We start from the raw sequence: 24,292 nt of genomic DNA, 5'->3' as shown, positions 1-24,292 counted from the left end.
GTGTGTTTCTAGCCTCTCCCAGACTAAGTGAACAGACACAAAACTTGTCATCCGCCTGCTCAGAGGGGATCATTGGACAGATCCCCCCCCGAGAAAGCAGATTCCGCACCATGTGAAAGTGGGGAGACCTGATCTACACAGATAAGAGTATGCGCCACGATGTACAATAAGAAAAAAAAAAAAAAAAAAAAAAAAAAAGACCATTTTACTTGAATACATTTGAGTGTTCGGGGTATAAAAACACCAGAAGACAGTGACTTTTATTTAAACCATTTTATTTAAGAATCCTACATTGACAAGTCTTGTAAAAAGCATCCAAACACAAAACACGTATCTGCAGCAAACAGCATTCTGGGTATAACGTACAAACCAAAACAGTCCCAACACTCTAGAAAAACAGGAGCATTTCACGCCACTCCAGAGCGTTCACCACCCACCCCGCCAGCATCAAATGCAATTCACAGAGACTCACGTTATCAGTGAACAGAAAAGAATGCACACCTCATACAGCATTCACATTCAATAGACGTTTTCAGGAAAGGGGGGGGGGGGGGGGGGGGGAGGGAGGGGAATTTCATTTTTTGTACACAAACTGATTTCAAACAATAACCTTTTAGGCAGGAAAGGCCTCAGTCTTCCATAATGGGCAAGTCCTCTGAATGCAAGAAACATTCGTACGTTACTGGCTCCCACTGCTCTCTGCACACAATCACCAAGGTCAATGGATCCAGAGACACATCGTCACCTTCATGTTAAAAATATATATATATTCCCATAATGCACCACCAGGTCTGCGCACGCGCTCTCGGTTCTCGCTCATACCCAAGCCTCTCATTCCTTGGTACCACCAATCCCACAGTTCAAGCAAGCCTTCTGGTTCCACCTCACAGCCGTGCGTTCAGAAGCGCTGGCACGACTTCCATGAAAATAAAAGTAGCGGATTAAAAAATGGCTCACCCACCGTTCTAAAGAAAGGCCGCAGAGGAGGCGTTCTTGCAGGGCAATACGTGTAGGGGGAAGAGATCCAGCGTGGCTTATTAAAGAGAGCTGCTTGCGTGTGCCAGGTCCCGGGCAGACAAAAGTGAGGAGCAGAGATCAGTTGACGAAGCAGTGAACACAATAAGGGAAGACTGTCCTGAACATATTCAGAATCGCTCATTTACATAATGGAAATAAAAAAAAAAAAAAACAAAAAAAATAAAAATAAAGTTATACATCAGGTAATGCCAGTAGGTTTTCTTCAACATGCAGCTTTGAAGCTCACGCACACATCAGCCATCTTCCTTTACAAAGCAGGCACAGCTGCACACGTGAAGAAAACCTTCAGGAAAACGATCATTTTACAGTATACTTACCACAAAATTAGGAAATGTTTGTTCACCCCAGTCACCCAATACACTTCATCTACAAATTATTTCTACATCCCCCACCCCGATGACTTTGATTCCATACTTGAGCCAAAGCCCCCATTGAACCCAGTACCAGAACCAGCGTTTGGTGACCCCCAGCCTATAGCACCAGAGTTTGAGCCATAGGAGTTACTACCTGACCCAAAACCTTGTGTCTGGTCCCTGGGCGGATTGCCCTGGCCCTGAGTATTGGCCTGTGGGCCAGGCTGGTTCTGCTGGCTAGCCAGCATACCCATCATGCCCCAGCTACTTTGAAGGGCTGCCTGAGCAGCCGCCATCATAGCTGGGTTGATGCTAAAGGCCCCAAAGTTCATTCCACCGCCACCCCCCATATTGTTTGGTTGGTTGTTACCAAGAGCACTGCTGTTTGGCCTATTGTTGGGGTAGCCCTGGTTCCCAAAGTTTGGCCCTGGGAATCTTCCACCCCTATCCAAGGGTGCTCGGTTGTTGTTGTGTTTGGGTTCTGCTGTTGACACATGAACGCTGACCCCTTTGATGATGAGGTCTTCTCCACACAGAGATTGTGCCACCTGGAAGATAAAACCATCAACGGTTATTTACCAAAAATCCATCTGCTTTGTGCCACCATCCCAAATTTTGCCATCTCCAAGAAATGACTGGACAAAACCATTTTCATGCAACTCTGTTTAGCCAATTTTCGTTTTAGAGCCCCTTCAAACTGCTCAGTTTTTCAGATAGATATATATACCCCCCACCACAGAACTAAAACAAACCGATTAAAAATGCATCCATTTTAAAAAGGGATTGTAAAAAAGGCATTTTTTTCTTAAAATAAATAACTTTACAATCCCTTTTTAAATGGATGCATTTTTAATCAGCGCGTTTAGTTTGTTTTTTGTTCTGTGGTGTTTTTTTTTTAATTTTTTAATATAACAAAACACACATATCTATACTTACCTGCTCTGTGCAGCTGCAAATCTCTTTTCAGGTCACCCCCAGCTGCTTCCAATGGGGAGGGCACACTCGTGCATGCTTGCACCCAGGACTCGCAGCTGCGTCTATTAACACAGATGGTGGGAATTGGCCCCACCCCCTTGTCACTGGCTTTGACAGAGCACTGGGAAACAGTGCCCCAGGGATGCCAGCGAGACCCAGAACTAAGGGGAGAGAAGAGCTGCAGACATGCACACGCTTGATCAAATGAGGGCTCAGCTAAGTAAAATGAGGATGGATTGGGGCGGGGTTGGCCATCACCTAAAAATTTACCTAAATGCAATGAATGCATTAAGGTAAAGAAGATTTAGGGGCTTTACAACCACTATAAATCCCATGGAACTCTTAACACTGGTCAGTTGCATTATTAAAGAGTAACTTGCTGCATTTTATGTGTGTTTAAAAAAAATACACCTATTGAAAAACGCAACTACAGTTGCATTTTTTATACGAGTCACGCATTCTATGTTTCACACGGTCACCCTCTGTCAGGCAAGCTGAAAAACCAAAAGTATCAAAAAAGCATATGCGATACCGCATTTTTGCAATGGAGCAGTGTGAACGCCACCTTAATCAGTTGGTCCACAAACTAACTGTAGTTCTCCAAAGATACATCATTCAAACACTGCCCTGAAAAACTAAAAACACAAAACCACACACACCTTCATATTTTACCTGAGCCCGATCTCAATCCACCGCTGTGCCCATCGAAGCAGCTCTTCTCTCACAGGCTTGGCTGAGAGCAGCAGGTGGCCAGTGGCTCCTGCTGCTGTCATACAAAGCTACTGATGGAGCAGGGGAACAGGTCCAGCGTCTGAATAGATGCAGACAGCCTGGCTCAGGATCAAGCAAATAGGTTGCGGATTCCTATGGTGGGCACTCTAAAGGGGTAGGTCTGAATGTTCAGGTAGGAGATTTCCACTACAGCCTGTGTCCTCATGCTGTTATGGGTGGCAGATCATCCATGAATCAAGAAGTGGCATCCCACACACTGTTTTTTTTTAGTTACTGGGCATGGAGGAGGGACGGACTGGGCTGTCATTTAGGATCTTTACACACACCCACATGTGTCATGTCAAGACCATGTGACCTTATTAGCTCTGCTCAACCAGGAAATGCTCTCTCCAGCAATAGAACATATATACAGCCTTACTACTCTGTTATCTAGTCTTGTCAAGAGACCCTGCAGGAGCGGGGGAGGATCTGTCCATACAGGATCAAAAAGCCCTTTTACACAATGCAGAGGATTAACTCCCAAGTTCCAAATGAGTATAACAAGCATGCTATTATGCATATACAGACTGATTTTACTGTTGTGGGCTTACTAAGACTTTTAATAGCCTTGCCATTATTGCCGGGAGTTCACAGCATCAACATCACTTGTGTTGGTACAGCCATATGTCATTTTTTTCCTCGCTGGGTTCAATGTAAAAAAACAAAAAAAACAAACACCACCAAAAAATAACCCACACCTTCATGTATATACGGGGTATAAAGACATTGCACAGAACTTACTTGGTCATCTGCAAACGTGACAAAAGCGAATGCTCGGAAAGGCTTCGGGATGAACACATCTACAACTTCCCCATACTGAGCGAAGAACTGGCGAAGCTCTTCAGCACTCATGTCCTCCGTACAGCGGCCAACAAAGACTTTTCGGCTGCGCATTGGCTCATCTGGGCTTTGCTGTTAATGTAGGGAGGAGGTAAAAATATATAAGATGTAAAGTACACTTCATAAATAAACTGCTTTTGTGCCTGATCTAGTCTCAGCTCATAAAATTAACCAATTCTAAAAGGCACTTAAAGCTACTCTAGAGACAGACACACTTCACAGTAGGATCACATCAGTAGTGAAGAATCTAAACCCTGAACATTTAACTTAAAAAAGTGGTTGTAAACCCTTCCATATACCCAGTGAAGTGACTGGCCTCAGGGGATACACAGATGAAAAATCCTTCTACATAAGTTGTACCTATATGCTATATGTCATTGCATTATTGTGTTATATACATTCTTTTAAAATGGATTTCTATTAAAAATATAGTTTTTATCCTATTATCTCCTCTTCACCCTTTTGTACTAATACCCTACTACCTTCAGTACCGAAATAGTCCCCTGTGTTTTTCCCTGTGTGTGGGGGGTTGGGACACCTGCCGACAGAAGCAGCGAACTGCGGCACTCCCTACTCCCTGCCTTCTTTTGTAGTAGATTGTTGGGATGATGGTACTTTATACTTGATAACTTAACTATTTAAACATAGGCGCTTTGTCCTATTGTACCTATTTGCAGTATTCACTGCAGCTGTTTAACCTGCAGAATTTATAAAGCTTGTCTGAAAAAAAAAAAAAAAAAAAAAAAAACCCACACACACACCACAAAAAACACTGTCGCTATACAAATGACACTGGAAGGGGCAATCAAAGGGTTAAATGTGTCCCTAGGGTGCTTTCTAACTGTGGGGGATGTGACCAGAGGAAAACAGAATTCTTAGCAGAAACACAAGATCTCCATTTTCCCCTATGGCAGAACAGCGGTCCTGTGTTCTCTCAGAACGATAGTCAGGCCCGCCAAACCTGCTGATTTGTCCCTGCTTTGTCCAATCAGCGCGCCACAGACCCCATGCACGAAATCACGTACAGGAGGGCCGCCCTGCCGCAGTATTTGTGTGGCGGTCCAGAAATGGTTAAGGTAAAAATAACCTTTTAAGTAGTAGTATGCCGCCCCCCACATATCCAAACTTACCACAGTCCTCGCTCGAGCCAGCGCTAAGTTCATTTGTAGAGGCCCTCCCCTCTCATTGACTCCCACTGCCGTCAGTCAAATCCTGTGACGGAGCAGGGCCAAGCTGCCCTATCTATTGACATGCCCCCCCAAACAGCTTGCTATGGGGGCACACAGAGGAGCCAGGAGCACCCAAGATGGGAAGGTTCTGGGCCACCCTGTGAAATTCCATTGCACAGAGCAGGCAACATGTTTAATAATTGAGGGAGACCCCCCCCCCCCATAAAGACTTTACAATCCCTTTAAAATTGAGGAAGGAGGAGATTTCCAAACAGCTATCTGCAAATGAATGTACAAATGCAAATGGCTTGCAGTTCTCAATGAACTGCGAAGAGAGTACACGATTTTTCATGTACTTTAGTAACTGTCTGCCCGTATGGGAGGTACAGGCAGACTGTTGTATTGAGAGTCTGCAGGAGCCTGACACTGCACCCATGATCTGCAGACTCCTAGGGGGGGGGGGGAAAATTATTGCATTTTTATTTGCAGGTAGAAAAACCTTGGTTAGTCTTACCGGTAACGGCATTTCCAGGAATCTTCCAGGATAGCTCAGTTGAGAGAAGTATGGCTCTGCCTTCAACATGAAACACAAACCAAAAAGATTAAATAGCCCCCCTTTACCTTCCCTCTTCATTTGTAAGAAGTAAAAAAGAACCTTCAAAAAGGGAAAAACACTAATTCCAACAAACCCATATACTCCCAGTGGATAATACAAACAAACCGGGTGGGAATATATCCGCTGTCCTGGAAGATTCCTGGAAATACCGTCACTGGTAAGACTAACCAAGGTTTTCCCTAATCATCTTCCAGGACAGCTCACTTGAGGAGATCAATAAATCCTACCTTTGGGAGGGGGGAGGATGGTGGGAGGGACCACAGACTGCAAAACCTTCCTTCCAAAAAGGATAACTCCTGGCTGGATAACATCTGCACTCCATAGAGCTTTATGAAAGCATGGGATGAAGACTACACTGCTGCTCTGGAAATGTCTTCCCATGAAGCACCTGCTCTTTCCACCCAAGATATGGCCAATATTGTGGACTGTGCCCTAACCTTAGGTGGCAACTGAAGCCGCAAGCTTGTAGGTTAGACCAACAGCGTCTCTAATCCACCTGGCAAACTGTTTGAAGTAGAAAGGCCCTTCTTGGAACCCCTGTATAAAAAAATTTAGCTGAGATGATTTCCTAAAACCTTTGGTAACTTCCAACAACTCAATTATGCATCTCCTAAAGTCTAACTAGCAACCCTCTGTGTAGCTGCTTTCCAGATCCATCACACGGGGGGAAAAAAAAAAATATCCCTACTCTGGGCCAAACAGTTAGCAAGCCACAGCTTGCTACGAAACAGCATGCACCAAAAGTGGATGCTGAGCTCTTTTAAACTGAGAGCAGAAATGCATAAGTCGCTTACAGGAAATTCATTATTGCACAGTACGGGGTCATCTTGAAACACTTCTGGGTCAGACTGTGCCCACAAGTGCTCGGTCCTACCCATTCCATTGTGGTACACCTGGCCTGCAGGAACCAGCACCATCCCAACAGGAAGGGATGCAGCCACAGTCATCTGGGTCCACCCGCCCACGTCACTGATCCTGCCACACAGCTACCCAAGCCACAAGAGGCATGACAAGTTAAAAAAAAAAAAAAAAAAAAAAAAAAAACAAACACCACACACACACACACACACCCCAACCCGAGAGGGGGTCTAATATCCACAATCATCAGAACCAAAAGGAACAACAAACGTGACGCAGTGTACTTCTGTATGGTTCAGAACACAAAACTTCTTAAGAGGGAAGGTAAGGGGAGCTATTTTATCTTTTTGGTTTGTGTTTCCTGTTGAAGGCGGAGCCAATCATCTCAAGTGAGCTGTCCTGGAAGATGATTGGGGGAAAAGTGCATTTACAGCGCACAAAAAGTATAAAATTTTGCCTGCAAACAAATGTGCATTTAAAAGAAAAAAAAAAAAAAAAAAAAAGTTTAGCCTTTAAAGATATCTAAGCACGCAGGACAATGCAAATATGACATCTCCTCACCTTAGAATTAGGCAGTTTGCAATCACACCATCTGCCGTCTATCATGTGCCGCTGTGACATCACTTTCACCTGTGTTTCATAGTCCGCAAAGCGAACAAACCCAAAGCCTTTTGAATGACCCGTTTTGGCATCTTTTTTAACCTGAAAAAAAAAAAAAAAAAAAAAAAAAAAAAAAAAAAAAAACACAATTAAACTGGTACATGTAGGCTTTTTTTTTTAATGTAGCGCCCAAAAGAAAAAAGAAGAAAGAAAATACCTGAACCATGATTACTTCTCCAAATGTACTGAAATATTCTTTAAGGTCCTGCTCTGTCGTTTTCCACGGAAGTCCCAACACAATGAGATCGGAGGTTTTTGTAACAGCACGTTTTATTTTAACAGCTGAAGAAGCATCGGTTTCATCCATCTTCCTCTTGTTGTCTAACAGAAGTAAAAAAGAAGGTTAATTTTTCTGCTATACTAAAAATGGCTTAATACATATGAAACCCGAGACTCACTGACTATATAACTCAAAGAATATGTAAACCCAACATTTCATATTCCTGATGTGGCTGCTGTACCATGTACTTTTATGAAAAAATATCCTGTTCTCTTTGTATAGAATCCGTGATGTTCCTGCTAGTCCCTTTGCTTTCCTATTAAAACTAACCACACTAGGAATGAGGGCAGTGTGGTCAGTTCTATAGCTGTGTCGGGAACTGGGCCTGCTCTCCTCAAATGACATGTCCTGACCACCCCCCAGTCATTCGCTGGGAAGCTCTATGTGCTGCCGTTTCTCCTCCCTGAGCTCTCCATGCAGCTGAGAACAGAGGTAATGTGGAGAGGATAGAGATATATCTTTTTTTTATATCTATACACAAATGTTTTAACTTTCATTTTAAACTGAATGGGTTGTTTTTACAAGGCAAGGGTTTATATAAACTTTAAAAGGCCAGTGCTCCGTCCAAGAGAAAAAGGTTATATGCCCTCCTGACAGCCAAGTCCCACATTACCTCTGTTACACTTCTAGCAGTAAGGCAAGACCCTAAGGCCTCACACAGCAAGAGTTAAAGTGTCACTAAACCCACAACGATAAAAGCGGTCTGTATATGCATTATTGCATGCTTGTGATACGCTGTCACCAAATTAGGTAAACCTCAGTATTTTTGGGGATGGGGGAAGAGAACCACAAACACAACCCTGGTAAACCCTGCCGTTCAGTCCCTCCCTCCAGAATGTTCCCCACTTCACCTACAGATTCTGCAGAGCAGCATTGGTAAGCACATCTGCTCTGCTTTGTGTACGTTTCAAAATAGGGCAATTCCTCTGATCGTAGCTGTGCTGGTCACATAACGGACATCACACATTTGTATTTACAGATTATTAAATGACAGCCCACTCCCTCCCTCCTCCATGCCCAGCAACTACCAAAAACACTGTGTGGGCTATTACATCTTGATTGATGCAAGCACTGCCTCCCATATAAAGCATAGGCACAGACTGTAGGGGACTTAAAGCGGAATTCCAGCCATTTTTGTGTTTATTAAAAGTCAGCCGCTACAAAAAAAGTGTAGCTGCTGACTTTTAATAAACACACACTCACCTGTCCAGCGAAGTGGCCACCCAAAGCCTTGGTTCTCTCCCCCGCATCACTAGTGTGGGCACCCAGCTGAGACTGCTTGCGGCTTCATAGCCAGGTGCGCACTGCACAAGTTGCGATGTGCGTCCTGAAGGGCCAGGCAATCTTCTGGGACCTGTGACGTGTCCCAGAAGATTGCAGGGAGGGGGAGAGAACTTCCACTCAAGTCGCCTAGGCGGCCCGAGCAGAAGTTGGAGCTGGATACATGACAAAAAAAATGCTGACAGGATTCACACATGAAACAGCGATAGAAACGCACCAGACCCCAGCTGTGAGCCACGGCTAGTGTGAACCCAGCCTCAACCACACTGCCAGCTATTCCAGTAGTAGCAGTGTCTTGGCAGAAAAATGCTTCACGCGTGTAAATGCACATTAAACGCAAGGTGTGGCAAGTGCTTTAGTGTTAATTCAACTCAATGGCTAGAATAAATTATTCTGGCCAATGAAATGAACGCCCAAGCGCTTTACACATCTAAATGCGTTTCCATGCGTCAAGCATTTTTTTCAATGACAAAACGTTGCTGCCAGAAGGCAAGGCGTTTAGAAGGGTTGGGCAAATGCCCTGTGTATGAGGTTGGATTCAAATTTGGTGCAAGTTCACACTACTGAGTCCTTGTAAAAGGGGAGCCCTCGCTAAAGCGTAGCTTACCTGCCATTTTGGTGCAGTCAAGCTGCGCTTTCCAATAGACTTCCACGGAGGTCCCAAGCCTATGGGAAAGTGCAGCTAACCCCCATCAAACCCAGACATGAGCTGAGCTTTCCCTATAGCGCAGGGGTGTGCAGCCGCCTAAAGTGACAGAATCCACCCAACAAATACTGAGCACTTACCTTTGGGGTAATTGACAACATAAACGAGATTTCCCCATCCGGTTTCTGGTGCATGAAGGATTCCTTCCACTAATCTGACTCCACGCATACACTGATTCACTGGATTCCGATATCTAAGGCCACATGCGCCAGGAAACTGTGCTGTAACTGTTGATAGGAGGACGGTGCCGTCATCTTCAGAGGGAATTTCCATTGGTTCTTCATTCTCATCCTCCGCCACGCGAATATATTCCATTTCCATGGCTGCAAACTAAGAGAAGAGAATAACACTTCAATATTATTGCTACCTGTAACCCTGTTGAAAGATTTTCACCTCTCCTGTCCCAGAGACATCAGGATAAGAAATGAGGAGCAGGTGGCACTAGGACAGGCAGATATATTGTAACAACATGACAGGGGTTCTTACCCTTCCCCATATTACTAAAAAGTGTTATGCTGTGTCCACTATGGAGAAATTTTCCTTCACTTCCTGTCCCAACATTGGGGACACAAACTACAAATTTGGAAGGTTTCAGCTCCGTTCACCCACCATGGCCATTACAAAGTGCCATGCAATATAAAAAAGGTAAAGGGAATGGGGTAAAATTGCCCCAGGGACTTTAAAGGTGCTTGCAATATCCGGTGGACACAGATAAATTAATGTCTGCAACATCTAAACTACATAAAATAATCTTTTATTCAAAATTTGTTATACAAAACAGTTAAAAACAACCAATCTCTCAATCTCTATAATTCAATTGTAACAGAGAAGTTGACAAAAAACACTTCGTGAATAGGTATTATAGAGATTGAGAGATTGGTTGTTTTTAACTGTTTTGTATAACAAATTTTGAATAAAAGATTATTTTATGTAGTTTAGATGTTGCAGACATTAATTTATCTGTGTCCACCGGATATTGCAAGCACCTTTAAAGTCCCTGGGGCAATTTTACCCCATTCCCTTTACCTTTTTATTTTACAATTAGGGATGTGGTGCTAAGGGTTAACTGTCCCTGCCCTCTCAAACATAGAAAGTGCCATGCAATGCTCCATGATGGATTTTGTTTTCTAATCTTGTTGCATTCAGCATTGGAGTTAAATTATAAATAAAATCAATTTTTGTTTACATTTTGAATAGAGAGGGATTAGATCTCCGGTCAGGTTTTTATTGCTGTCCGCCCCCCATTAGGGAGATTCACCCTCTCCATTTCATAGAAAGGTAAGCTTAAGGACCTCTTTTAAGGGCTAATTCAGTGTGTAGTGATAAACGTTTTACTGAATTATAAAAACGCCTGTCACTGCAAAGACACCCAGAAAACAATGGTTTGCTGCTATGGGTCTCATTCACACTACAATGCAGCCTATGGCACCGTGCCAAATCGCATGGGAATGTACAGGAGCGAAGCACGTAGCATGGCACTGCCACACTGCTGTGAATGAAGTGTACACTTCAACAAAAAAAAAGTGTAGACAAAACTGCAGGGAGGGGGGAGGAGAAAAAAAAAAAAAAAAAAAAAAAAAAAGGGGGGGGGGGGGGGGGAGAAGCCATGTGATGCAAGGGAACACACCTCTGCCCCCTTCCACTGCACCCATAACACACGGCAATGTAGAGCACATGACACTGCTGTACAGACTGTCAACAACATGTATGCTTTGTACACTTTAAATAAAGCTGGCACAAAAGAAAAATGGGGGACCTTGGGGGAGTCAGTTATGCAATTACTCACACACCTCACTGTCCCCTACCACATGGCAATGTACAGCAGTACAGTGCATAGCATGCCACACCTTACTGTGAATGAAGTCTACATTCTATACACTTCAAAAAAAGTTTGTACAAAACAGCAAACAAAAAAGGGAGCCATGTGATGCAAGGAATCACACACACGCACACACCCCGCCCCCATAACCCGTGGCAACGTAGAGCACATGGATGAACTTCCATGGATCGAATCCCCCCCCCCCCCATGCCACATTTGGCACCTTTCAGGGGGGGAGCGGATACCTGTCAAATCTGCTCCCACTTCCGGGGAAAGATTGCTGCAATCTGTGCAGCGAACTACGCAATGTACACCCCCCCCCCCAACTGCCTTATGGGAAACAGGTCCCAGAAGACAGCGAGACCATTCAGAAAGCGCAGTAAAACTCACACATGCTCAGTTGGAAAGAGGCTGTGAAGTTGCACAGCTTCACTTCCTGTTTCCCTTAGTAAAGGTAACAAAAAAAAAAAAAAAGGGGGGGGGGGGGGAATAGGGGATGAATGGCACACTATTCTGCCCCCTACCCCTGGCACCCTTAAATTAGAACTATGGGACACACACAACCCCCCCATTTTGGATAGAGCTAGGGGAGGGTTATAACCCGTCAGGATTTTTTTCCCCAAAATCTCTGCGAATTAAAAGGAAATTTCTTGGGGACCCCCAAACTCACCACACGTCCCTATTGGAAGATTTCCCATCTATTGCTTTTCTGGGGACAACCCAACATTTGGGATTTTCTGTTTACTTTAAATAATAGTAAACAGGACAAAAGAGAGGGTGAATCTCCCTAAAAAGGGGACACAGACGGCAATAAAAACTGACAGGGGTTCTAATCCCTCTCCACTCTATCCAAAACCGAAAGAAAAAAAAGTTGCCTTTAGTTATACCATGTGCAGCGCATAACACTGCTGTACAGTGTTGTGAATTGCACGTTTTGTACAGATCAGATAAAGTTGATACAAAAAAAAAAAAATAAAAAAATAAATAAAACCCATGCAGGTGAGCTATGAGATGCCTCACGCTCCACACTGCCCCCTACCACCGCACGCGGGAACACATGGCAACGTAGAGACGCACAGCGCATGGCTTTGCTGTGAATGAAATGTACGTTTTGTACATTTTAAATAAAGTTTTTACGAAACAGAAAATAAAGGGAGATACGAGATAAATGGCGCACCACACTGCCCCCTACCACCGCACCCGCGAATGGATCGCGGGCGCACTGTGTGAACCCGGCCTAGTTAACCCTTCCCTGACTGATCCCCCGTCCTCAGCGCCCACACAGGCCTCCAATTCCCTTCCTCCTCCCCTGACTAGGCCTCCGCTCCCGCCCGCACACACCTGCTCCAGTGTAGAGGTGAACGGAGAATTCCCTAGCGAAGACCCGACACCGCACACCCGGGAAGCACACAACGAACCGGCTCTCACCTCCTGCGAACTCAGCTCCCGCACAAAATGGCGCCCGACCACCTCCGCTCCAATCCTCATCTGCCGGGAGGAACCTACCACCACCCGACACAAGGGGAGGGGGGGAGCGGACTGTGACCGAACCAATCCCCCGCTGTCTCCTTCGTTCAGATCTTTCGTCTCTCCCCAGCCCCGCCGGGGATATCATGCTGATTGGAATGGGGTGTGTGGCGTGGGTTGGCACGGAGCGGGGAAAGGGGAACCGAGACGGTCCACCCCTCCGGGAGGGGAGAAAGTGGTACGGTCTGCGTCCGAGGAGGACGGCGGCGCGCATGCGCAGATTGAGTGGCATGGTTCGCCCTTCATTGTTCTCAAATATCGTTTTTAGAGACAATATTTACCCAAAACCAGGACGAGTTCCATACAATGTCCCAGGAGAGCCATTCACACATAGAACTAACAATGCTCCACCTACAACGTGTACAGACCGAGGATCATCACTGCTCTGATCATATACTGTCCTTTGCTAGGTCTACAAAAGATCCGGGGCTAGAGCCCATAGCAGCGAAATAAAGAAAGTCATACGCTTGGGCGGACATACACATGTATATAATAGATACGTGTGTGTGTGTGTATCTGTGTGCAGGGGCGTCGCTAGGGGGTGGCTTTTGGGGCTATAGCCCTGAATCTGGGGCCAATAGCCCCGAGTCTCTGCAGGGGTCCCCAAAGTGGAGGGGAGGCTCTCTGGGGACTCTTATGTAAGTGGGGGGCTCTCTGGGGACCCTGATGCAAGGGAGAGGCTCTCTGGGGACCCTGATTTTAAGGCAGAGGCTCTCTAAGGATCCAGATTTAAGGGGGAGGCTCTCTGGGGATCCTAATGTAAGGGGGGCTCTCTGGGAACCCTGATGAAAGGGGAGGCTCTCTGAGGACTCTGATGTAAGAAGGAGGCTCTCTGGGGACCCTGATGTAAGGGGGAGGCTCACTGAGGACTCTGATGTAAGAAGGAGGCTCTCTGGGGACCCTGATGTAAGGGGGAGGCTCTCTGGGGACCCTGATGTAAGGAGGAGGCTCTCTGGGAACCCTGATGTAAGGAGGAGGCTCTCTGGGGACCCTAATGTAAGGGGGCCTCTCTGGGAACCCTGATGTAAGTGGGGGGGCCCTCTGGGTACCCTGATGGAAGGGGGAGGCTCTCTGAGGACTCTGATGTAAGGAGGAGGCTCTCTGGGGACCCTGATGTAAGGAGGAGGCTCTCTGGGGACCCTAATGTAAGGGGGCCTCTCTGGGAACCCTGATGTAAGTGGGGGGGCCCTCTGGGTACCCTGATGGAAGGGGGAGGCTCTCTGAGGACTCTGATGTAAGGAGGAGGCTCTCTGGGGACCCTGATGTAAGGGGGGGCTCTCTGGGGACCCTCATGTAAGTGGGGGGCTCTCTAGGGATATATATACACAAACACACGTATATTACTGTATATAAATATGTATGCCCGCCCAAGCGTATGACTTTCTTTACTACGCTGCTATGGGCTCTAGCCCCAGATCTTTTGTAGACCTAGCAACGCCCCTGTTTGTGTATATATATATATATATATATATATATATATATATATATTATATATAAAATATTGTTACATATCTGAGTGTGGATCCCCACTTACATCAAAGCCCCCTCATTACGTCAGGGTCCCCCCAGAGAGCCCCCCCTTACATCAGGGGGGGGGTGCGGTTCCCAACAATTACAGTGGCCGGCAGATTGGTACAGAAATGGACGTCGGGACAATGATTAAATTGTCGGAACTGCTGAATATAGATAACAACTTGTGCCTGATAACATTAACTAGTCATGTTCCTCCCCCGGCCACCAGCTGAGCAGATGGAGCCCGGAGCCAACCCTAGGTAAGAGACTCGGGGCTATGGGCCCCAGTAGCCACCCCCCTAGCGACGCCACTGGTCCTCTGTACATTGCAGAACATTTCCCAAACATTAGTAGGGACGCTTTTTTTGGCAGAAAGGCAGTGTAGGCGGAGCAGTATGGTAATTAGGGGCGGGGCATCCATTTTTGTGTTCGTGCCCGGTGATAAATGAGTGGTGGACGAAGTGCGCCGCAGAGATAAAAAATATGGGCGCGGTCCAAATTACATTAAATATTGGGCGTGGCTTAAAGGGGGAGTGGTTAAATAGAGTGTTTACATCCGCCTGTCCATAGGGATGCCTGGACCTTCCCATCAGCCTGAGAAACTGACCGGCAGAGCTGATTGAAGCCACTGTGTGAAAGGGGCCTTAGTCAACGCTGTATCCTGGCCTAGGCTGAATAGGCCCAGGCCTAGGGCAGCACTTTGCAGGGGGGCAGCATAGTAAGAGTCCCCTGTTAGTGTAGCGCCAGTCTTATGGGGCAGACTGGGCTGAGAGGCAGATTAGTCTAGCACCCCCCTAAAGTGGCCACACTGCTTCCGGTATGCGGACGGCTGGCATTCCGTGACTGTGGGGGGGGGGGGGGCGCTGCTTCTAATTTTGACTGTCCTCTCATCCTGGACCACAAACCTTCCTCACTGTGCTAAATGTTTTCTGCTGCACCAGTGGCATGGTTATATCTTCTTAGTCCCCATAACATTATCAGAAATATGTGCTTAATGTAGAACTATGGGCAGCACTTTTTTTTTTTCATTTTGGATAGAGTAAGGGAGGGTTATAGCCCCTGTCAGTTTATTTTTTTACCATCCCTGTCCCATTGCAGAGATTTCTCTTCACTTCCTGCCCCATAGCCAAACAGGAAGTGAGAGGAAATCTATGCAAATGAAGGGAATCCATTGCCCCCCAGGCCCTCAGAACTGGTGTCCCACTCAAATATTTCAGGGCAGGCCTTAAACAGTAAGGGGTGTGGCCTTGACAGGAAGGGGTGGGTCATATTTAAATTAGGGGGTACACGTGTTTAGTCAGGCCTAGGACAGCACAAAACCTAAATACACTACTGGCCTCAGTGATGGTGTCAGTAAGGAGTGACTGGGAGAACTGCACTGCCCAAGTTCTCCCAGTCAGGACAGAGCTACATAAAACAGGACAGATCACGTTTGTCAGCTAAAAGCATTTTTTTACTTCTATCTAAAAGTCTAAACGATAGAAGTAAAAGAGTGCTGTTAGCTGACATGTAGCACTGTAAGAAATTGGCCAGTGCAGATTTAAACCCAATTTCTCACAGTCCAGTAACTGCTGGATAAAAAAAACAACTTTATCTTGAAAGTCTCATCAGTGCCTATCCTAGCAGTCTCATCAGAGCAGTCACATCAGAGCAATCTCATCAGAGCAATCTCATCAGAGCAATCTCATCAGAGCAATCTCATCAGAGCAGTCTCATCAGAGCAATCTCATCAGAGCAGTCTCATTGGTGCAATCAGAGCAGTCTCATCAGTGCAATCTCATCAGAGCAATCTCATCAGTGCAATCTCATCAGAGCAATCTCATCAGAGCAATCTCATCAGAGCAATCTCATCAGAGCAGTCTCATCAGAGCAGTCTCATTGGTGCAATCAGAGCAGTCTCATCAGTGCAATCTCATCAGAGCAGTCTCATCAGTGCCATCTCATCAGAGAAGTCTCATTAGAGCAGTCTCATCAGAGCAGTTTTATCGTTGCAATCAGAGCAGTCTCACCAGTGCCGTCTCATCAGTGCAGTCAGAGCAGTCTCATCAGAGTAGTCAGAGCAATCTCATCAGTGCCATCCCATAAGAGCAGTCTCATCAGTGCAGACAGAGCAGTCTCATCAGTGCCGTCTCATCAGAGCAGTCTCATCAGAGCAGTCTTATCAGTGCCATCTCATCACAGCAGTCTCATCGGTGCAATCAGAGCAGTCTCATCGGTGCAATCAGAGCAGTCTCATCAGAGCAGTCTCATCAGAGCAATCTCATCAGTGCCATCTCATAAGAGCAGTCTCATCAGTGCAGACAGAGCAGTCTCATCAGAGCAGTCTCGTCAGAGCAGTCTCATCAGTGCTGTCTCATCAGAGTAGTCTCACCGGTGCAGTCAGAGCAGTCTCGTTAGTGCCGTCTCATCAGAGCAGTCTCATCAGTACTGTCTCATCAGTGCAGGCGGAGCAGTCTCATCAAAGCAGTCTCATAAGTGCAGTCAGAGCAGTCTCATCAGTGCTGTCTCATCAGTGCAGTTACTACAGTCTCATCAGTATCAGTGCAGTTAGAGCAGTCTCATAAGAGCAGTCTCACCAGTGCCGTCTCATTATTATCAGTGCAGTCAATTCTGTCTCCTCAGAGCAGTCTCATCAGTGCCATCTCATCAGAGCAGTCTCATCAGTGCAATCAGAGCAGTCTCATCAGTATCAGTGCAGTCCTCCACTCCGCTCACCATCAGCGGGCTCAGCAGGCTTCCGGCTCCCACTCTATCGGCTGGGCTGCCTCTCCACATGCTCCTGCATCTGCCATGCAGCCTCTGTCCCAATGTCCAGGACAGAGGCGGATTTTGGGGATTTAGTCCGGGACATTGGCCTGATTTCCAGGAATGCCCCGGGCAAATTGGGACTGTTGGCAACTATGAAAATTATGCAATGTTGCAAGCAATATTTCCAAAACAATTGAAAATAAAATCTATACAATCAACTTTTACATAGATCTAATCAAAGGAATGTGTCAGTGCAGTCCCCACATACAGTGTCTATCCACTTCCATACCGGGCCAATTCTGCTATTCCTCTCCTACATGTAAAAATCTTCATTTTTTTATTACAAAATTATTCAGAACCCCCAAACATTATATATATTTTTTCAGCAGAGACCCTAGGGAATATAATGGCACTCTTTTTGTCAATTTTTGTCACACGGTATATGCGCAGCAATTTTTCAAACGTAATCTTTTTGGAAAATAAACATTTTCACGAATTAAAAAAAAAACAAAACACAATATTTACTCCAATATTTTTGTATACTGTGAAAGATGATGTTACGCCGAGTAAATAGATACTTAACGTCACGCTTTAAAATTGCTCACACTCCTGGAATGGCGCCAAACTTCGGTACTTAAAAATCTCCATAGGCTACGCTTTACATTTTTTTTACAGGTTACCAGTTTAGAGTTACAGAGGAGGTCTTGTGCTAGAATATTTTCTCTCGCTCTAACGATCGTGGCGATACCTCACATGTATGGTTTGAACGCCGTTTACATATGCGGGCGCAACCTACGTATGCGATTGCTTCTGCCTGCGAGCACGAGGAGATGGGGACGCTTAACTTTTTTTTAATATTATTGTTTATTTTATTCTTATTTTTACACTTTCCATTTTTTTTATCACTTTTATTCCTATTACAAGGCATGTAAACATGCCTTGTAATAGGAATAGGGCATGACAGGTCCTCTTTACGGAGAGATCTGGGGTCTATAAGTCCCCACATCTTTCCTCTATGTTGCAAAGACTGAGATAGAAAAAAAAAATCGATCTCAGGCTTTCCAACAAAACAATGGCAGTGTTTACATCTGCCGGTGCCGGAATTGACATCATGACATCACTTCCAGAGATGTCCGGGGACCATCTGGCCCATGGCTAGTTCTATGGTAAACCGCTGCCACCAGCTGATTCATTCTCCGCGCCCTGATCACACGGGTGAGCTGAGAGAAGCAGCAGAGAGCGGAGGGAGGGGGGAACGACTTTGCAGGGAATCGCTGGCTGAAAAAAAAAAAGATATCTGGATGATGCCTGCAGCTGCAGGCATCATCCAGATATCTCCACTCAAGGTCCAGGACGCCACATGACAGCCTACGGGCAGGAAGGAGCCATCAGAAGATGGATACGCTGTAGTCATAAAGGGAAGGACATGGTCAGCAACAATACTCAGGTAGGCCGTGGCATTTAAAAAGATGCTCAATTGGTACTAAGGGGCCCAAAGTGTGCTAAGAAATTATCCCCCACACCATTACACCGTCAGCCTAAACCGATGATACAAGGCAAGATGGATCCATGCTTTCATGTTGTTTACACCAAATTCTGACCCGACCATCTGAATGTCGCAGCTGAAATTGAGACTAACCAGACCAGGCAACGTTTTTCCAATCTTCTATTGTCCAATTTAGGTGAGTCTTTGTGAATTGTAGCTTCATTTACCTGTTCTTAGCTGACAGGAGTGGCACCCTGTGTGATCTTCTGCTGCTCTAGCCGTTCTGCTTCAAGGTTCGATGTGTTGTGCATTCAAAGATGGTATTCTGCATACCTTGGTTGTAACGAGTGGTTATTTTAGTTACTGTTACCTTTCTATTATTTGGAACCAGTCTGCCCATTCTCCTCTAAAATCAACAGGGCATTTTCCTCCACACAACTGCCGCTCACAGGATATTTTCTCTTCTTTGGACCATTCTCTGTAAACCCGAGAGATGGTTGTGTGTGAAAATCTCAGTAGATCAGCAGTTCTCGAAATACTCAGACCAGCCTGCCTGGCACCAACAACTATGTGTCAAAAATCATGAATCAGACCGAGACAGAAGTACAGGTAAATCACACTTGTTTAATAATAAAAGTAAATAGAACAAACGTAGTCAAAACAGAGCCAAAGTTTGGTAACCGGAATGGATAGTCAGACAAGCCAGAAAGTCAGGAGGCCAGGAATCAGCGTAGTGGAACAGCAAGCAGGATCTGGAGCCAGAAAGAATGTCAGCCAAGCAAGTCTTTAACAGGAGAATCAACTCTTTTGGGCCATTTCCCAACAATTCTGGTGGCCTAGTCTACGTGCTGTTGTAACCGCCTTCGTAGCTGCCTGTTCCGTGTGTGCTCAGAGTAAGACTCCACGACATCTTCCAGTGGGCCTCCTACAACCCATACCCAATGGAGAGAGGCCCTGTACCCACCTGTCTATGGGTTTCATTGTGAAGTTACCCAACGCCCAGGGCAACACAGTTATACTTATGGTGGTTGACCGGTTCTCCAAAATGTCTCATTGTATTCCACTTAAGAAGTTGCCCACTTCTAAGGAACTGGCTTCCATTTTTGCTCGGGAGATCTTTCGCTTACATGGGCTACCCAAGGTGATAGTCAGGGGTAGTCAGTTTGTGTCTCGGTTTTGGAGAGCCTTTTGTGCACAGTTGGGAATTCAGCTTGCTTTCTCCTCTGTGTATCACCCGCAGTCTAATGGGGCCGCAGAACGAGCCAATCAGTCCTTGGAGCAGTTCCTGCGTTGCTATATTTCTGACCATCATAACAACTGGTCAGACCTCTTGCCTTGGACAGAGTTTGCTTACAATAGTGCCTTGAATTCTGATTCCCCTTTGTCCCCGTTTATGGCGAACTGTGGTTTCCAACCTTCCATGTTGCCTGACTCATTTGTTCCACAGAGTATTCCTGCGTTAGAGGAGCATCTCCGTGGTCTTTGTTCCACTTGGGCACAAGTCCAGGAGGCTTTGCGACATGCTAATGATAGGTACAAACTCAATGCTGACCGCAGACGCCTGCCTGCGCCTTCCTACCAGGCTGGGGACAGGGTTTGGCGGTCATCTCGCAACCTCCAACTTCGTATTCCCTCTCTGAAGTTTGCCCCCCTGGTTTATTGGGCCTTTCCGTATTCTCCGCAGGATTAACCCAGTGGCTTACGCATTAGACCTTCCTTCTAATATGCATATCTCAAATGTATTTCATGTCTCCTTATTAAAACCTTTGGTCTGCAACCGCTTTACCACCTCTGTGCTACGTCCTCACCCCGTACAGGTTGAGAACCATGAGGAGTATGAAGTACAGTCCATTGTTGACTGCCATAGGTTCCGTGAGCACACACAGTACCTGGTGCATTAGAAAGAGTACGGTTCCGGAGGAACACTCTTGGGTTTTATCCTCAGACGTACATGCCCCTGTCCTCCTCCGTGATTTCCATAGACTTTTTCCCCTCAAGCCTGGTGGTCCTCTGAGGGCAAGGGGTCGTTGAGGAGGGGGTACTGTCAGGGCTGGGCTCAGCCCTTCCTTCTCTGAGCTGGCTGCTCAGCTGTCGGCTAATTGCCAGCTCCTATCTCTCCACAGTGATTCACCTGTTGATGATATCCTGCTCGTCAGTCCTGCTTACTTAAGCCGTCCAGCACAGATGATCTCTGCTTTCGCCTTGGTCAACATCACAGTGACTTTCTCCTGCGCTCCTGTTAAAGACTTGCTATGTTTTGACTACAATTGTTCTATTTACTTTTATTATTAAACAAGTGTGATTTAACTGTACTTCTGGCATGGTTTCTGACACGGTATCTACATCAAATGGGGGAGGAGGGGGGTCTGTTACTAACAAACCTAAGCCACTGTGTCCATGCGCGCCACCATTTTTTTAGCATGGGCGCCCCCTACTGGCTCCGCCCCTGGTTGACACCCACACCACAGCCCATTCCCTGTACAACATTAGGAAGGAGCTGGGTGGGTTTAGCGTGATGCCATCAATTGGATGCAGGAAAGGAAAATTACAGCAAGTATTTTATACAATTTTCTGTTTTCCTGGCATGTACATGGCAGCACACATATGGTAGACCCAGGAGCAGACTGAGCATTCAGGCACTTAGATACTGCCTGAGGGCCTGGTGCCAGTAGGAGACCCCATGAAAGAACACACGTAATGTTGGCAATGCAATATGTAGGTGGGGCTTTGTGTGGGTGTGGCTTGAGTATAGCTCAATACTCATCTGGATTTTTCACCTAGCCAGAACATCATGGGTTAACTCAGAGACTCCTTTCACACTTTGCTCTATTCACACTTGTGCGATCTGACATGCGACTTTGGACATCAAATGCATGACAAATCGCACCCTATTCTTTTCAAGGGCACCCGTTCAAATCAGTGCGACTTTGAAGAAGAGTCTGCACTACTTTGGTGCGACTTTGATCCATAGAATGTAAAGTCAGATCAAAGTCATGCTCCAAATTGCACTGGATATCGTACAACTCTACTTTCCATGCTTAAGATACTCAAGCAAGTTTGCAGTGATAACTTTTTACTTTCTTTTGATGTTCTTCTAGAGCTGTATTGGGGATAATCAAGGCTCCTGCCAGTGTAAAATATCTTTCTCTTATGTGATAAGGCAATCTGCATTGATGTTTAATGTGCATTACTTATAGCACCTCTCTAAGTTAAAGTGTTACTAAACCCAGGAGCCTGCATTCAGTATATCTGGTCTCCGACAGTACACAGAACATGGAAATGCAATTATTTTAGTAAATATAAACTGCTAGATACCTTTTTCATCAGCAGTATATAACTGTCTTGTGACTTCTATCAGTGTCTGGTTAAAGCTTGTAGGAGTTTTTATTCTCCTCTGACTGTCCTATGAGGCTGCAGGACCTCTGACCCTCTGTCTGGACAGTGCTGTTTGGCCCTGTGCTGATCACATGCACTCTCCCAAGAAAAAACAAAACCGTCTTTAGCAATGCACACCAAACTGAGCATGTGCAGCTTGCCCCCAAGGCTCTGTTGTATCAGCAGATAGATTAGGGGGCAGTGGAAGAAGCAGAGGATCAGAGAAGACAGGATCAAATATCCTTTTTACACAATGCAGAGAATTAACCTCTTAGGTTCCACAAGCATGTTTTACTGCATATGCACACTGATTTTATTGTTGTGGGTTTAGTAACACTTTAAAGTGTTACTAAACCCACAACAGTAAAATCTGTATATGCAGAATAGCATGCTTGTTATACTCATTGTGGAACTTAATGGGCTAATCCTCTACATTGTGTAAAAAGACTGTTTTATCCTGTATTCACAGATCCTCCCCTCTCCTCCACTGTCTGTGTGGGGAAGCCCAGCTAACACAGGCAGGGTAGCCAACCTGCACATGCTCAGTTGTGTCTTTTATACTGGAGAGAACATTTCCTTGTTCTCAGAGCTAGCCAGGTCACATGATACTGGCATCACACATGTGGGCGTGTATACAGGCTGCAGTGAAAATCTCCTCCTATCTGAACTCTCAGCACTGGAGAAACTGTGCAGTTTATCACTGACCGTGGTATACAGATCATCCAAAAAGGTATATAGTGGCAATATTTTAATGTAAAAAGAAGATTTATAAGCTGTGGGCAATGTGGGGGAGCAGATTAACTGTTTTCATATTACTGGGTTTAGTAAGACTTTAAGGCTGAAAGCTGAACTCTGGAAATTACCTTCCCTCCTCCACTCTCAACTAATCACGGACTAAGCAGCCCTTAGACGATTCCGATTTTTTCTGTTCAGAGAGTTTTTATTGGATATGCTTTATAGCAGAAAGTAGAAATTATTGGGGGTTTTTTTTTCCAAAATTTTTGGTCTTTTTTTGTTTAGCAAAAAAATAGAAAACCGAGTGGTGATCAAATACCACCAAAAGAAAGCTCCATTTGTGGGAATTTTTTTCCTTTATAAATTTCATTTGGGCACAGTGTTGCATGACCACGCAATTGTCGGTTAATGTAGCGCAGTGCTGAATAGCAAAAATTGCCCTGGTCATACGGTCATAAAGGGGGGTAAATCTTCCGGAGGGCAAGTGGTAAAGAGGTCTCTGAGTATATTTGTCTATGAATGTGGAGCTTCTTTTACATAAGTGTGCCTGGTATTGGTGTTTAGCTGAACTTATAAGAAGTGTTCTTCCTAACTATAGATTGTGAAGGAGGCATACACAGACCACACTGTGTATATTCAATCCTCATTATGATGCTTCTAGCAGCCGAGAGAGAATCCAAAACGGTCCATGGTGAGTGCAGAGGAGAAAGACATCTTAACCACCTCCAAATGTCCTTCAATGTTGAAAAGGTCAGCAGCTCCAGCTCAGGGTTCTCCCTTAACCGCTGCGAAGCACCAGAAGAGTACCGGAAACCTGTGTGTGTGCGTGTGTCATCTGCGTGTGTGTGTCTATGTGTCGTCTGCGCGCGTGTGCGTGTGTGTCTGTGTCGTCTGCGTGCCTATGTGTCGCCTGCGTGTGTGTGTGCGCGTTTATGTGTCGCCTGCGTGTGTGTGTGCGCGTTTATGTGTCGCCTGCGTGTGTGCGCGTTTATGTGTCGCCTGCGTGTGTGTGCGCGTTTATGTGTCGCCTGCGTGTGTGTGCGCGTTTATGTGTCGCCTGCGTGTGTCTGTGTCGCCTGCGTGTGTCTGTGTCGTCTGCGTTATTCGTGTGCGTGTGTGTGTCGTCTGCGTGCGTGTGCGTGTCGTCTGCGTGCGTGTGTCGTCTGCGTGCGTGTGTCGTCTGCGTGCGTGTGTGTGTGTGTGTGTGTGTCGTCTGCGTGTGTGTGTGTCGTCTGCGTGTGTGTGTGTCGTCTGCGTGTGTGTGTGTGTCGTCTGCGTGTGTGTGTGTGTCGTCTGCGTGTGTGTGTGTGTGTCGTCTGCGTGTGTGTGTGTGTGTCGTCTGCGTGTGTGTGTGTGTGTGTGTCGTCTGCGTGTGTGTGTGTGTGTCGTCTGCGTGTGTGTGTGTGTGTGTCGTCTGCGTGTGTGTGTGTGTGTCGTCTGCGTGTGTGTGTGTGTGTGTCGTCTGCGTGTGTGTGTGTGTGTCGTCTGCGTGTGTGTGTGTGTGTGTCGTCTGCGTGTGTGTGTGTCGTCTGCGCGTGTGTGT

General features: G+C 45.9%; 1 protein-coding gene across 3 annotated transcripts; it reads right to left on the bottom strand.

Moving 5' to 3' along the window:
* Nucleotides 1–258: 258 nt before the first annotated feature.
* TARDBP (TAR DNA binding protein) lies at nucleotides 259–12,951 on the bottom strand. 3 transcript variants are annotated; one of them, XM_073603497.1, is made up of 7 exons: nucleotides 12,795–12,951; nucleotides 9,628–9,877; nucleotides 7,438–7,601; nucleotides 7,182–7,322; nucleotides 5,661–5,720; nucleotides 3,879–4,049; nucleotides 259–1,939 (listed from the first exon to the last, which is right to left on the bottom strand). In XM_073603497.1, the coding sequence occupies exons 1-7, from the start codon at nucleotides 12,852–12,854 to the stop codon at nucleotides 1,418–1,420; spliced, it is 1,368 nt and encodes a 455-aa protein (XP_073459598.1). In that variant the 5' UTR covers nucleotides 12,855–12,951; the 3' UTR covers nucleotides 259–1,417. The 3 variants fall into 3 exon arrangements, with proteins under 3 accessions (XP_073459598.1, XP_073459596.1, XP_073459597.1); XM_073603495.1 differs by having other exon boundaries at nucleotides 12,708–12,869; XM_073603496.1 differs by lacking the exon at nucleotides 5,661–5,720 and having other exon boundaries at nucleotides 12,708–12,869.
* Between the last annotated feature and the right edge of the window lie 11,341 nt (nucleotides 12,952–24,292).

This window comes from Aquarana catesbeiana, linkage group LG10, assembly GCF_042186555.1.
Source record: "Aquarana catesbeiana isolate 2022-GZ linkage group LG10, ASM4218655v1, whole genome shotgun sequence".
NCBI lineage: Eukaryota > Metazoa > Chordata > Amphibia > Anura > Ranidae > Aquarana > Aquarana catesbeiana.
The sequence above is the reverse complement of the archived record's forward strand: the minus strand, read 5'-3'. Positions and strand labels throughout refer to the sequence as shown.

Coding starts and splice junctions, on each gene's coding strand:
- TARDBP (XM_073603495.1), bottom strand. CDS start 12,854: ATGAGGATTGGAGCGGAGGTGGTCGGGCGCCATTTTGTGCGGGAGCTG. Junction 9,878..12,707: donor TCACCTCTACACTGGAGCAG/GTGTGTGCGGGC, acceptor CTCTTCTCTTAG/TTTGCAGCCATGGAAATGGA. Junction 1,940..3,878: donor TCACGTTTGCAGATGACCAA/GTAAGTTCTGTG, acceptor TTTATCTTCCAG/GTGGCACAATCTCTGTGTGG.